Here is a 15699-nt window from a genome sequence, read left to right on the forward strand (position 1 = left end):
GTCTCCTCCGTGGCCTGAGGGCATAGGTTTCTACCCGAAATCGTCTGACCTCCTGAGCCCGGGCTAACCCCTGTTTTGCCGCTACGCATAGGGTCTTTTTTGCTCTCCTGGCCATTCCACGCCATGCCTTTCCAACATCCGTGACACTATGCAGACGGTATAATCCAGCAGTAACTGGAGAAGGACAAAAGGGAAAAGACGCTGAGGATCGGGACGGGATGACAGACAGGGGGGCATGACTACGGTGGACCAGCGCTCGGGGGGCGTGGCGCAGGCAAACAAGTCCAAACAGTCCAAGGGGGAATCCAGGGCGCAGCCCAGGGTCCAGGTACCGGGACAAACATCCAAGACAGACGAAGGTTAAAAATCTGGAACGGGATCCGGAACAGGAACAGGGAGTTGAAACCAGGGTAACGAGGCCCGGCGCTCCGAGCCCCGGTCTCAGACGGTCAGGATGACGTGAGGTCTCTCCTGGACCCTCTCCTGGTAGTCCATCTCCCAATGCTGAGCCAGGAATAGCGGGAGCACCAGGCTTGAATAATAACAGAACAGGGGGCAGGTGCACACAATAAACTAAAATACGAAAGGGTTGGAGCAGAGGGATGAGGATGGTGACATTAGGTTATCCTTAGAGCCATGTGGAAACAAATACTTCTTCCTGCCTTGTTTTAACAGGTTAATTTCCTCCCCATTTCCTCTCTAAATCTACCCTGTTGTCAGTTTCAGTGGACCTTGGACTTTTAGCACACTGTGTCTGTTGATTGAATTTTCTGATGATCCCGTTCCTCGTTTTCCGCCTCCACAAATAGTTCTATGTCTCAGAATGTTTTGTGTGCATTTCACAACACGACAACACGAATGTATCATTAAGCTACTCATTCCGCCTTCCACTCTCCTAGTTCGTCTTTTACAGGAGCCTGGCTAACAGCACCAGCACGCAGAGGACCAGGGGCTGAGCCGAACACTGCAAACTGTAACAATCCCCCCCCCCAACCGAACAACCTAGTCTACCCTGTCGCTACAGGAGGAAAGGATTGTTTTATTATCCTTCACAGTTTACTTCTCTGAATGCTAAAGGATTCTAGGGCCTTTATGTACTCCACCCAAGAATGATAAATCACTTGAAATTAGCAGTCTGGATTTCAGTGTCTTTTCCACATGCTTTGTGAAATAACATGTTGGAGTCAAAACAGAGGTAACCAGCAAAAGTGGTAAAACTAATACTATATAATGCAATCCTGCAGCAGATTTGCTTTAATATAATCCCCACTGTCTCTAATGGGTTTAGGGAATGATGACTTTGGCACACACGAGCATGGCATCATCCATTTCTAGAGTCTTTCTACATGTTTTCTTTTTTACCTTCAAGAAATGCCATTGGAATGTACAGGGAATAGCTGACACTGTACAGAGATGACAGTCCTCCAGTATTTCAATAGTGACTCGTGGAAAACAAATAACCAGGAGCAAACTTAATGGGGTTTCGAGAGGATTTATTTGTTGTTCATGTACTGTACTACCCGCACCCAACTTTTAATCTCAAAGCCATCGTTGAAGTTAACTAACAGTATTTTGTACTTTTTATATTCAGATTTTTGTGACCCTACACACTTTTTTTTTCTTAAGATGACAGAACGCATTGTAAGGTTGGATTGACCAACTCAAGTAGGTCATTTCTTTCTGTGCAGGTGTCACGCCCTCCACATCTAGAGGGTGCCCCTACTTTGTCCTGTTCCTAGTTTCCCTGTGCTTTTCTTGTTCTTCCGGTGTGTCTTTGTGTGGGGCTATATATTTCCAGGTCGCCCTTTGTTCCTGGCTCAGCATTGAGGGTTCGGATATCTTGAGACGGGTTTCTTACCGACATCGTCTGACCCCCTGAGCCCGGGCTAACCTCTTCATTGGCAAGCCTTCCTGACATCCGTGTTCGAATACCTGGCTTTCCACGGAAAGTCACTCCCGGCATCCGTGACAGAATGTTGAACTTATTTTTTGCCCCAGTGAGTGGTGTTTTTCTATTTTTTACTCCCAGGTTTTTTGTTGTTACTTTTTTTTTCTCTTGGTGTTTGGTTTCAACATTTCCTCATTTCTGTGTTCCCTGATCTCCCTGATCCCTGTTTCCCTGGACTCTTGGTTCCTATCTATTTTCAATCTCTTTTTCGTCTCTTTATTTTTGTTGTGCGTACTTTTTTACCTGTTTTGTCTGGTTTTTTTTGTCTCGCTCCTCTGGAGCCCCGCCCGGCCCCCCCTTCCTCTACTCAATAAAGGATTTTTACCCTGGAGGATGGGGTAGCTCTCAGCCATGTACTCCCAGAGGTTTCCTTTCAGTTAAATGAGGTTTTTCCTCCCCCAGTGCTGTGCAGCTCATTTATTTTTGAGGGCGTCAGGAGCTGCCCTTGAAGGGGGAGGGGGGTACTGTCACGCCCTCCACATCTAGAGGGTGCCCCTACTCTGTCCTGTTCCTAGTTTCCCTGTGCTTTCCCAATTTCAGATCTCTGTTCTCTTGGCATGCTTTCTCCTCCTTAATATCCCCTCATTTCTCCCTGCATAAGTTCCCTTCATGGGCTGATGGGGATGTTGACCCCGGCCACCCTGTCGTGCTGTCGAAGACGAGATCCTGGCTTCTTTCACGAAATAGCAGGGTGAGGTCCTCAGATCATTGAGCACACTGACTTCCAAATCAGCAGGATGGGCTGAATGCCCTCCTCCCTCTTTCTTGTGTTTGGTTTCTGTTAGCTACTTAGGTTTCCTTCTAATTCACTCTTCCACTTCATATGTGTGCCTTACACCTCTGTGCCACCAGATAACAAGGCACAGTCTGTCTGCCACACCTCTAATTTCCTTCCTTGGATTTCTCACAACCCACCTGCTCAGACTGCAGTGTAACAATGTTATTACTCATCTCTGCATTTGCTTTGTCCTGCATTGCTGTTTGCGTATGTTGCATTCTATACTTTTTGAACATACCACACTTTCTCTATGCCAAACTTTGTTTTTCAATACAATAGTTACAATACAGTAAAATATATGAACTGAATAAATTGCAACTAGTGGTAACACAAGTTGTGTGAAGAGTACAGCCTTGATTTAGCGAAAAAGAGCAAAGGAATGGAAAGATTATAACGTATAAAGCTGGACATTAAATTCAGCTCCATAATCCATCTATTTGCTTAGTGTAGTTTGATTTAATGTGCTAGATTTTACCCTTTACCGATAGTTAATTAAGAGCAATTAAGAATACTTCAAATGTACTTAATTGACTTAATATCGTTTGATTGTAATTGTAACGACCACAGTAATATATAATGGCAAACAGACGCTTTAAAAAAAAAGTCAATTTCTACCAAAATAAGTTTTTCGTTCATTAAAAAAATACACATTTAGCCACAGACATCTCTAAAGGCGCTTGCTTCCATGTAATTAAAAACTATATTTCGGCCCAGGTCGAGGTCTGCCACCCCAGTGTGGGGATGTGGGTCTCTCTCCTCTCGGGCAGTTTGCTGTTTTAAAGGCGAGCCCTGACTTCTCCTCTCTCGACAGCTCAAATCTGCTCCATTACGTATTTACTGACAGACTGATGAGAGTTTTCACGGGGACACTCCATTTGCACTGCGGTGCACTATTTGGGTAGATAAAAACCTCTGCCGCAACCAGGCAGTCTGAGTTTTTTTTTTCCCTTCAAATTTTTTCCTCTTAGATCTTCAAAGTCTCCAAAAGGGGAGTCTGTCCGTTTCTCCTTCACCGCTTACAGTACAGTCGCCCTGGCGAGCAGAAAATAACGGACCATACTGAGCTCAGCCTTCGCTCCTGCATCGCTCCTCCGGACAAGGGACACGAGCGTCCCCGAGTCCAGTTGCGGGACTTTTCTTAAAACAGAAAAAAGAAAGAAATATGGCTCTGGACTGCTGTCGAACTGTAATCCTCTTACAATTCCTGGGGTTCTTTCTCTCGTTTAAGGACGTTTCAGTCCAAGCGGATGGTAAGTTATTTTATGATGTGCTGCTTGCTAAGAGTTTGTATACGCTGCTGTTGTTTTTCTCCTTTAAACCTGGAACTTTGAAAAAACAAAAACAAAAAAAGCCAGCAGGGATAAGAGATAACGGGACTTATTTCATCGACTGTCCCTCCCGTGTCATTGAAATGTGTTGCACCCTACTGTAACAATTAAAGAAGCGCCTTTCACCTGTAACTGTGCGACATCAGGCGTGCGTCTGGGACTTGTGCTATTGAAGGCTTTTCTATGACAGCTCTTTCAAAATGTATACTTGTAGAGGGGCTTTTTTATTTATCACTGCTTAGTATTTCCTTACCATGTAGACTGCTTGGTGATCGATGCTAAAAATGCAAAAAAATGTATGCATTTCAAATCTTTCCCATCTTGCTGGTAGAGCAAGAAGTTTGTTTCTTGCTCCTTTGTACTGTACGTACTGTGTTTGTTGTAATCATTTAAGACATCGTTGTCAACATAGGTATGGGGGATATTAACAGTACAAATACTAAAGGTCTCCGTTTCTAGTTTAACGTTATCTGGAGACTCATTCGAATTATTGAATCCCCGCCATTAATAACGTACAGTATGTAAAACCCAAGCCCGTGTGACTGAATTTGAATAATTCAGTGCCATTTGCATGGCTGAATAAAAAACAACATTATTATTGGAATTGCTGCAAAAATATGCCGAACCGCAAACTTGGCTTGCTTTGTTCATTTTCGAAACATTTCCCCCGGTCTCATATCGCCGAAATTAACGGTCGGTCACAATTTCAAAAAATGTGCCTGTGCACTCCAAGACCTGCATGAATACATCCTTTTTCTTCACACATACTGACATCATTGTAGGTGGAAGAAGCAGGACTTCAGAACTGACGAGACCGTGTGTTATTGCATTCGCTTAGGTAACTTGGGGTGAAAACCATCATGTACTATATGTGGACTGCTAGCTCCAAAAAACAGCCATGCAGTGACTGCAAGAGTTAGTTAATGGTTCACAACTTTACGCTTAAGCCTCTGAGACGGACTGTTTCCTTTCCTGTGGACTGAAGTTTGTCAATTAACACAAGAGCACAGAGAAGTCAGATATACTGTACTGTACTTCACGAGAACTGTATTCCATCTCCCAAAGATGTTCCCTCGCAGAGCAGCTGGCTGTGTTTCTCAATACAGTTTTCCACTGCTGTATTTATTATAGCCACAATCATTTCTGCAAGGAGTTCTTCGGGAGTTTTTGTTTCACCTACTTTTGTGTCTGAAACAGAAAAGCGTTTATAAAAAAAAACGTTCATTAACCACGACGCCCTGTCACATGATTGCTGAATTTTTCTGTGTGAAGCAATTGCTTTACTCCGAGTCGTCCAAGTACAGGGTTTAGGTGGAAGGAGATTAGTGGGGAATGGCTAATTTCATCCGGGTTTGATACCGCTGTTGTTTCAAAGATGAATTTATTTTCCCGAACCGTGAATTTTAACGGCAGGACAGAATCGAAGATGCAATTTATCACGTTTTGATGCTTCTTCTTTTCTGTCACTTCTAACAGTTCACCAAGTAGTCAACGCGTTCGATGAATTTTGGAGAGGGGGGGATTAATATCCGATCTGAACCATTCAATTGATGTACTGTGAAATGCTCCAAGTCTAACATTTAATCGACCTGAGAATTAGGACACCACAAGATGAGTACAGCTGTTATTGAACGAGTTAAGTATTCATTGCTGTTAAAATATGGATGTTCATATGACATGCATCTTGAATTAAATGTTGCTGGAGGTTTTTTGGATGTATTTTTTTTTCAGTCTGCACAAATATCCACATGCAAGGCCGGTATTATTTTACAGCGTACAGAATATTTTTTTTACTGCGTTTAACTGATCAAATCACGAAAAACTAAAACTTGCTTGTGACCAAGCCTTTAAACGGTGCGGGGCTCATGCTGCCATGTGTCATGCACTGTTTTGAACTATTTGGGCAACCCAGTGTACTCTGAAAAGTCAGCCAGGTATGCTAGCCCGAGTGATAGTCATTCCTTGCACAGATCTCTTCCAAAAGCAGCTCCACTCCAGTCCTCTGTTTGATCATCTCAAATCGCCGCCCTGCGCGTCGAAAGTTAATTTTCTAGCTACTGTATCTCTATCGGCTCCAAAAAGCAAGCGTGAAGCTATTGTACGCACACGAAATGAAATCCCTCTTTGAACAAAGTGCTCTTTCTGCTCTTGCAGTGCGTTTGAGGCGACCAGAGCGCTTGGCGGGGTTGCTGGGGTTGCGGTAAAGCTGTCTATATTACATGCGCCCCAAAGCCAGTGGAATAATTCTCCACCCGTGTGGCTCCCTTGAATCATGTGACTCGTTTTATGTCATCTGTTTAAAGATGTATTTAAGGAAAGATTACATGGCGCTGTTTATAACTCAGCTAAAGGACTGGTGTGTCACCTCAAGTTTTCTCACTAATTTCTGTCTTCTCGGCACTTCTGGTCATCCCCTGCTGGTGTTCGCTTTAAGCGAGAGTCCCAGTAAGAGCCGTGTCTGGAAAGACTGTCCCCAGATCGACCGGCAACGTTTCTTTCGATGAGTGCCACAGTCCCGTCGGTTTTCCGTCCGCTCTCGACGCCGGGGGACACGGTGACGTTTTGCCTCTGTGTCCAGCATCAGCAAGACATTATAAAACCTCAAATCCTACAAAATGAAATGAACTCCCCAAAACATTTTACAGGTTTAAGGGGAGTCCCCAAAGCTAGAAAACTCGCCCCCCCAAAACGATGTTTACAAGTGTTATGCTAAAGAACATATTGGTAAAAAAAAGATCTATAACTAACTGAGCCACCACAAAGAGTATGTTACATAAATAAATCTGCACTGGTTCACAAATACATTTCGCACACGTGTCTTAATGAAAAATCATTTATTACACCATCTAGATAACAGTTTACAATGTGGCGCATTTCTTCATTTCAGCTGGGGGTTTTGCTTCTGACACTTTTTTCTTTCCGCTGCGCCGTTCGTCCGCTCTGACCTCAGACAGTCTCAGGCGGCTCTTCAGATTTCTCCACCCCACTGCTGCGAGTGGCGCGGCGGGATACGCTGTAGCTGGGAGGTTTCTCTCTCCTGGAGGTTCCTCAGCCGTCTGCTTCATGGGGTCCCCCGAGTCAGACAAGGGACGGGAGACCTGGACAAGAGGACCCGCAAAGGTTTTCACGCACAATTCAAGAACAGAGTAGTTAGCATTGCTGCCTCGCAGCGCCCAGGGTTCAATTCCTGTCGCGCAGTCCGCGTGGAGCTTGTATGTTCTCCCACTTTATATGTGGGTTTCCTCCAGCTGCTCCAGTTTCCGCCCACAGTCCAAAGACATTAGTTTCTGGGAAATCTGGCCCTGGTGTGAGTGTGTCTGTGTGTGTGTGCCCTGTGACAGACTGGTGTCCTGCCCGGGGTGTACCCTGCCTTGCGCCCGTTGCTTGCTGGGATAGGCTTCGGCACCTCTGCTCACCCTGTGTCAGAAGAAGTGGTAAGAAAACAGATGGATATGATAACGAGCTGCAAAACGAGCGAGGCTTTGTAAAGAGTCAGAAGGGAGTGTGCCGTGTGTGTTTGATGATCTAATCCGTGGTGCTCAATGACAAGCCACCCGATACACAGCCTATTGATTGATTCAAGATAAGACCTTTAATGTTTCACAACATACCGTAAAAGACAAACATCAGCGCACATGGGTTTTTCCAGGGATGTTGTAAACATTAAAATTCAGTGTCAATGAAATCATGTTGGTCTGGGGTTGAGGGTGACAGCTTTTGGGGTCCTGGGTCTGATTTGAGATTGGAGTGCCTTCTGTGTCCTTCCCAGGATTTCTTGGGAAGTTTCTCAGTTTTCCTCTGGTATTACTCCCCGGAAAGATGCTGGATAGTTAACTAATTGGTGTCTCTGAATCATTCCTGTGTGTGTGAGTGAGTGAGTTTGTGCCCTGTATTAGGATTGGGGTCCAATGTCACGGAGTTCTTGCGTCCCTGTTCTTCACAGATAGGCTCCAGGTTGCTACGAATCTTACCGAGAACAGGAGACGTTTTGCTAATTTGCTAAGGATGACTGAGGAAATGACCAACATGCTTTGAATATTGCATTATATTGCATTATTAAGCAGATTGCAGCAGCAGATTTCAAGCATTTAAATAATACAGCGTATTAAATAAAATTAAATAAATAATTAAATGATACGCTCACTATCCTAGAACTAGGTGGAGGAATGTTTTTTTTTATATATCAGGGATTATTATTGGTGGACAAACTTCAAAGGAATTTTCTCAGCTGCTTGCAGGCGCGAAAGGTGGAGAGGAGGCCCCATCTCTTGTCAATCAAAAACAAATGGACAGAAATTGATTAACAGCTCGAGTTCTCAATCCAGCCAATAGAGTTGTCACAGTCCCAGATGTCCCTGAAACATTTTGCCGTGTAACGTATGTGAATAAAAGGCTATAATTTAGTCTGAGTGGAAAAAGTTATAATGTTCTGAAAATAATTCTGGATTTCTATTTAGCTGTGGAGTTTGACTTCAATGAGGAAAAGAAAACCTCAGCTAAAAGTGCACTCTAGAAATAATTGCTGTTGCAGATGCGAACTGCCTTTTTAGTACATTTAAAATAAACCGTTTCTTTTTCAGATTTTTTTCAGTGTCAGGAGAAGATTTTAGACGGTATTAGTGTTTTAAATACCTTAACAGCTATGCTGAAATGATCAGTTATACGTTTTGTCAGTATGTTTTACATAGTTTTGCAATCGGGCAAAGGAGAGGCATATACAAAACTGTTTCATTTATTAATTTTTAGTGCATATCCTTGTCATGACATGAAGGAGGACACTTGATGTGCTCCAGGCAGTGTCTTCCATTATACAGTATATGGGTATTTAAGAGATATGTATTAAAGAGAGTTATGAGTTAGCATTGTCGCATATTTCCAAGGATGAATATCTCATTTCAGACCTTTTCTTGCTGCACAGTAATGGAGCAGTATATCTAAAGTATTGTATACCACACAGTATCTCTCATGTCACTCCTGGGGGACCAAGCTGGGTTGTTAGCTACAGTACATTACATATTTATTGATATGTTATTCATATTCCCCCAAATAATGAATGTGCTTCTCAAAATATTAAGTAACTGACAGCATGGCTTTAATTTGCACAGACTCTAAATTCTGAATAGCAATCTAAGATAGATCAGTGTGGATATTAACTGAAATGGGGAACAATATTACCTAAAAGGAGAACCTGACCAAGATGAGTATGATGATGTAATTAAAAGCAAGCATGTTACTCCTGAAAGACTAAGAAAAAAGCAAAGACAAAAATACAATAACAAATTTAATGGATTGTCCATCTATAATCAATATGTTGCATGTCCAGTTGAGAATCACAGCCAGCCTGAACTGTGCTCAGAAGCACAGGGGTCTAGTGATGAATGGGAAACACATACAGCTCTCCATCTCGATGGCATAAGAGTCCAGCACAGCCATTAGGAAAGAGACAACTTAGAGGGAGGAAACAGATCACCAAGGAAATCCTTCTCAAACTCTGGGGGTATGCCATCCTTTGGATTTGATGTCCCCACTGAGAGCTGGTGTGTGGGGATAGTACTGCTGCTCTATGGGTGCTATCGCATCATCCAGGTGGGGCTGCACACTTGTGGGGGTGGAGGGGATCCCCATTACCTGTAAGGCGCTTAGAGTGGAGTGTCCAGAAAAGAGCTATGTACGTATAAGGAATTATTATTATTATTATTATTATTATTATTATTATTATTATTATTATTATCACCACCATTGCCCAAAATTAAAGCAACAGAGCTAAAGACCCAATAACTCCTGTTTCCCCTCCAGCTATCATTTAATCTGAACAAATTCACAATGTATATAAAGTCCTCAACTTCAAACATTTACATCGAGCGGTTTATGCAAGAAAAAGATAGTACGAATTAAATTGAGAAAAAATTCTCAATTAAAACAATGGAAGAAAGAGACTTTTACATTTTAGTTAAGACTATAATGAAATTTCTGCTAACGATTTCTTCCTGTATTTCTTCCTGGAGAATCCAGGCATAAATGGGTGTTGAGTAACGTTTCACTGCATTTGAACAGCTTACATCTTTGGTGTTTGCCAGTAGATTCAATCATATTATAACTCACGTATTGTTCTTTGTTCTTAATGGCTTCGTCAGATGCTGGTAAAATACACTGTTTAAAAATAATCAATCATATAAACAATCAAAGCCTGAAACTGTAAACACAATGTGGTTTTAATAAGAGTCCAACTTGAAACCCAGTTCTATGAGTTTTTAATGAGAAGCAGGCCTCAAGGAACAGGTATACATCAACTGTTTATTTGTCATTTAATGTTTGAATTTTTGGATTTCCTACACCCAGCGCTTTGATGAACTTGGTTGCTTTTTGTCCTCTGCTCAGTGTGTCATCTTCCTTAACAACAAACTATTCCAACGAAAAAAGATACCGAAAAAGACGTGAAACGTTGGCGAAGGGGAGACACGTCAAGCATTAGCTTCAAGATGTAGAGTCAGTGCCACTGAAAAATATTCTCAAAGCATCGTATGATTGTACAGATAATTTGTTCAGCACTCCGTCTTTTCAGTTCCTAGGTTCTGCTCTGAATATGCCTCAAGACTAATCTGAATCTTAACTCACATCTGAAGCCCAATCCAGATCAATTGAAGCTGCAGGGAGGGTTTCTTCTTGACAGCCCTTAAGGTTGTGCAATTGTGTTATATGTTCTTACAACGTTTCCTTGCATTAGGTTCAGAGGCATCTCCCCAGTAAGGCTGTTGTTTACTAGCCTGAGTAAGTATAGGTAGTTTGCAAATAAGGTGAGCCCAAACAAGTATTTTAACTTTTTTTTTCACATTGGTTTGTTCTACATTCATTCTTCACGTCAGACATTGGATAGTTTCTAGGTAGAAAAAGAAGAAACGTAACTGGAAGGAACAGTTCCATGGACTACAGATGGCTGAAATGAAAGGGTAAAACTGACGAGGACACAGTAAGAACACGTGTACACAGAACATGTTGGTGCTGAGCCATCTCAGATGAGGAAAACGGATGGGAGTCAGTACGGAGCCTGAGAAATAAAGATTCACATGTAGACTCACTTGGAAAGACAGACAAATTGCGAAACAGACGTACCAGTTGATTGGATCGACCATTTCTTTCAGTCTTCATTTTGGCAAGACTGCTTGGAGCTGCACTAAAAATATCTTTTCTCATAATACATAACATAAGCACAAATCGGAAAAATGCTGAAGTTAGCACTGGGACCTGTAAACGAATAAATCACTGGCTGTCACACACCATGTGCAGACTTCTAAGGTTCCTAAGATTTTGTCAGACAACCAGACGTCTGTATAGTTCCCAAGCCACTACTCTGTGGAAGCACCTTTGGCAGGAATTACTGCTATGACTATTTTTGATAACAACTCAGCTAGCTTTGCACAGTAGGGTGGAGTAATATCTGCCCGTATTTCCTGGAGAAATCGTTCCAGTTTTGATGTGTTTTGGGGATTGATAATGGACTGCAATCTTCAAGCCTCTAAAGAAATGTTCTATTGCTCAGTCTCTTTATGTTAAACCGTCCCATTATGTCTTTGTTATTGACCTCGCCACAGATCCGTGCTTGACTCCGGCTCGTCTTCTTTTGGGATTCCCCTGTTTTACACCTTCCGTTATTACCTCAGTCGTGACCAGCGAGGAGCACCAGCTCTGCCAGCAGCTTGCATCGCCTCGGTTTTCCAGGCCGGTCTGACATATCACCACGTGACCTGTGGCTTGAAATTCAGTATCTAACCGAGGGAACTGAGAGAAACCACTACATTTACTCCTCAGATGTTTCAAGTCCATTTGATTACCTCGGTCAGAGACCATCGCTCTACTTTTGTGGACTTTCAAACCAATGTTTTGCACCTGATTTAGGGTGACGGGAGCATAAGAATTGTTTCAAATGTTCACAGCAGCCATATCACCCTGCAACTCACAACTGGTAACCCACTGAAGCTCAGCAGGTGTGAGCCTGGTCAGCACCTGGATGGGAGACCTCCTGGGAAAAACTAAGGTTGCTGCTGGAAGAGGTGTTAGTGGGGCCAGCAGGGGGCGCTCACCCTGCAGTCCATGTGGGTCCTAATGCCCCAGTATAGTGACGGGGACACTATACTGTAAACAGGCGCTGTCCTTCGGATGAGACGTAAATCCGAGGTCCTGACTCTCTGTGGTCATTAAAAATCCCAGGGCGCTTCTCGAAAAGAGTAGGGGTGTTACCCCGGTGTCCTGGCCAAATTTCCCATTGGCCCTTACCAATCATGGCCTCCTAATAATCCCCCTCTATGAATTGGCTACATTACTCTGCTCTCCTCCCCACTGAGAGCTGATGTGTGGTGAGCGTTCTGGCGCACTATGGCTGCCGTCGCATCATCCAGGTGGATGCTGCACATTGGTGGTGGTGGAGGGGAGTCCCCATTACCTGTAAAGCACTTTGAGTGGAGTGTCCAGAAAAGCGCTATATAAGTGTAAGCAATTATTATTATTATTAATTATTATTTAGTCACCAATGTCTCTCTGAAATCTTTCTAGTGCATCTTACAATTTTAACATATCCCTCGATGTCAATTCTGTGCATTTAGCTACATATCCTAACCTTGTCTGTGCCTTTTTCATAAGTAGCCTTTTCTCTCCCGTTTTGTTTTGTTCTTACTGCACAAAGCACGTTTTTACTGCCTTGTGTGCACAGCCCTGGGCTTGTCTCATTTTCTGCCAGGTGTTGGCCTGGAATCTCGTCTAAAGAATCTTGACTTGTCTGATTTTGTCCAAATCTTTTGGAATCAAATTTGCTTCTTCTGCTGTGTCTACTTATACTCCAGTTTTGGCACCATCCGCGAACTTGACCTTTATACAGTACGACTACCAGAATCGAAATCCTTGACATAAACTAAGACAAACAGTGGAACGAATACAGATCTCTGTGGCACTGAACTTGTACAGTTCAGCACCACGAACAAATCTGCTCATATGAGAATCGAAACTGGATGTTCTGCAGAACGGGCCGGGGACTCGACTCGGATAAGACCCAATGACCTAAGAATGTCTTTTTTTAAAGTTTTGGGTATGTTTTGGTATTTGTGCATGTTGAGTATTTTTTAAAAGGTTTGGAATAGAACTGTGAACAAAATAAATGTGTGATTCGGTGATTTACGACACAGACGTTTTCAGCCCTGGGTATTTAATTCCGACACACGTCCAGAGAAAGGAGAAAGAAGAGTTGAGATTGAGATTGAGTGGGCGGTGAGTTTGACAGACAGATGGAAGCCGGTGAAGCGATGTTAAAAAGATTGTAGCTCATTGCTAGAGCAGCTGAGGAAACCGGCACAGTCATCAGGGAGAAAGCGATAAAAACGAAATGAAGCTTTCTTCTACACAGCCCGAAAAGACTCGTGGCCCAGATATAGCGAAGCCCCATCCTGGAACTCACAGCAGCACTGCGGACAAGGTGGTGGGAAGAAGTGATCGGGACTGAAACTAATTTGGCCGGTCAGATAAGGGTGTGAGACAGAAGATCCAGCAGTGCACGCTTGTGAATTTGTGAGCTGTGTGAGACTGGCATCACAGGGAAAGAGCATGATCAGAAAAAATGCTTTTCAAGTCTCTCTTATGTGTGAAGGAAATACCCTCAACAAGTGGTGTCATTAAACTGTGGAGGAAAGCAGAGGAGAGAGTAGTTGGACAGTCACAGACGTGATCAGGCATGCTGATGTGCAGATTGACGGATGCACACACATATGCATATGTATATCTATTTAAATTACTTAAGCACTAAATACTTCAATTATAAGTGTTGTGGTTACTTTGGATGCATTGTAAATTCTGTATGGTTACAAAAATTGTTGATGGGTGTTCAAATACCCTGTAAAAGCAGATTACGCCAAAACTTGCCTGGATTAAGTGTTTGGCCACTCATTGATGTATTTAGCAGTCTAGGAGGAACAATTTCTCTTTCCACAAAACTGGCCAACTCAGACATTATTCAGAAGACTTGGTCAGAATAGCATTAAAAGATCTCGTTCAGCTTTAGTAGCTGCAAATCTGACATCTGTGAATACATAAAATTGTGCCTTATCATGTGGCAAATCATTTGAATGACACCACAATAACAGGGCTTGCTGTCTCACGTTTCAGGAACTTTAATGTGTTCTCTTTAAAGGTAAGAGTTGGAGTAAAATTATTAGAAGAGGCTCCTTTGCTTTATTACTTAGAATAGGAATGTGATTTCTCACCTCCATTTAGAATGTGAAGTGAGGTTACATGTATTCTGTAGCATGCCATTGTGTACTATACATTAGATTACTGAAGACATACAAGTACCGTCGCCTTATAAATTCATTATAATGAAAACAATGTTTATATTATCAATTAACTTTGTGGGTTTTACTTCCATTTTATAACATTTTTTGCATGTCTCAAATATACACCTAGGCAGCATGTTGTAGATTGAGCTCATATAGTACAGTATGTATCAGAGTTGCTCTATGTGAAACATTTGTTCTTTTTTGTACTGCATCTCATTGAAATGTTCAGTTTATTAAGCAAAACATAACATCAGGTTTGACATATCACATGAGCCAAGACTATAATTTAATCTGAAAACCACTTGTCATTACAAATGTGTTTCAATTGTGTGTTTTAAACAGTGAAAGACTTTTTTCAGCTATGAACTACAGTATATGCAACAGTCCTGCTTACCGTTTGCTACGGTCTGAACTGCAAACTTTTGACTTTTTGGATACATTGCATATATGCATATATTAGAAGGAAAAAAATGCTTCTACAGTATTTTTTAATTCAGAATGAAAAAATAGAAAAATAAGAATTATTTGACATTTTTTTTCATCTCGTAAACAAGCACAAATTTCATAACTTTCTCATGCTTTTATTTTTTTTAAATCTGGATAAAGACAGTACTGTTTCCTGCTACCTGCAGTGAGACTAACAATTCCCAGGACTGAAGCCAGATCCCAAAGCGTGTGTGTGAAATTATGTGTATGAGCTTCATGACTTTGTGCCTAGAGAGGGGTTTGCACAAGCTGGGGTTTGGAGATGATACAGTGTCTCCTGCCAGGCAGCATCTCAGTCCGAGATTAGAAAAAGATGTGATGTTTGTCCTAAATTCTCCCTCCCACTGGGTGTAATTGTGCAGACAAGACAACGAGACAGTTTCCATGTTCCAGGGGTCACATTTACGAACCGAAAGAAGTAATTCATAAATTCTTCTTTCATAAATAATGTTACCCAAGACAGGAGTAGAGACACGTTTTTTCTATTGATGAACATAAGTAGGATTACAAATGAAAATACTGTAGGCTATGGGTAACTAATTCGTTTGAGGATCTCATCTTGCCATTTCTTCAAGATGGGTAGCTTTTTCCACACTCCCTCAACCACTTGCATGAAGAAGCGCAGGGCCTTGCAGAAGTATAGTATTCATAGGACACCTTCCCATGCTGTCCCATTTTGTGGAATTACTAATAGAACACACATCTGTGAAACCTATTCTATTCAAAACGTGAACGCTCTGACTTGGAGCCCTTTTTGCCTATTTTTTGGCAGATTTGGTCGAGCTCTTTCAGCTTCAGGATCACGGAAGGACAGTAGTTTTCAAGTCTTTCCAGCAGTTTCAA

General features: G+C 42.3%; 1 protein-coding gene across 1 annotated transcript in view; it reads left to right on the top strand.

Annotated features, from left to right (window-relative positions):
- Positions 1–3521: 3521 nt before the first annotated feature.
- susd5 (sushi domain containing 5) overlaps positions 3522–15699 on the top strand; it is a 36970-nt gene continuing 24792 nt past the window's right edge. Inside the window, exon 1 of the mRNA XM_015356815.2 lies at positions 3522–3976. Coding sequence (XP_015212301.2) covers positions 3889–3976 — 88 coding nt within the window. The 5' untranslated portion in view covers positions 3522–3888. The remainder of the gene's footprint in view (positions 3977–15699) is intronic.

This window comes from Lepisosteus oculatus, chromosome 10 (assembly GCF_040954835.1).
Source record: "Lepisosteus oculatus isolate fLepOcu1 chromosome 10, fLepOcu1.hap2, whole genome shotgun sequence".
NCBI lineage: Eukaryota > Metazoa > Chordata > Actinopteri > Semionotiformes > Lepisosteidae > Lepisosteus > Lepisosteus oculatus.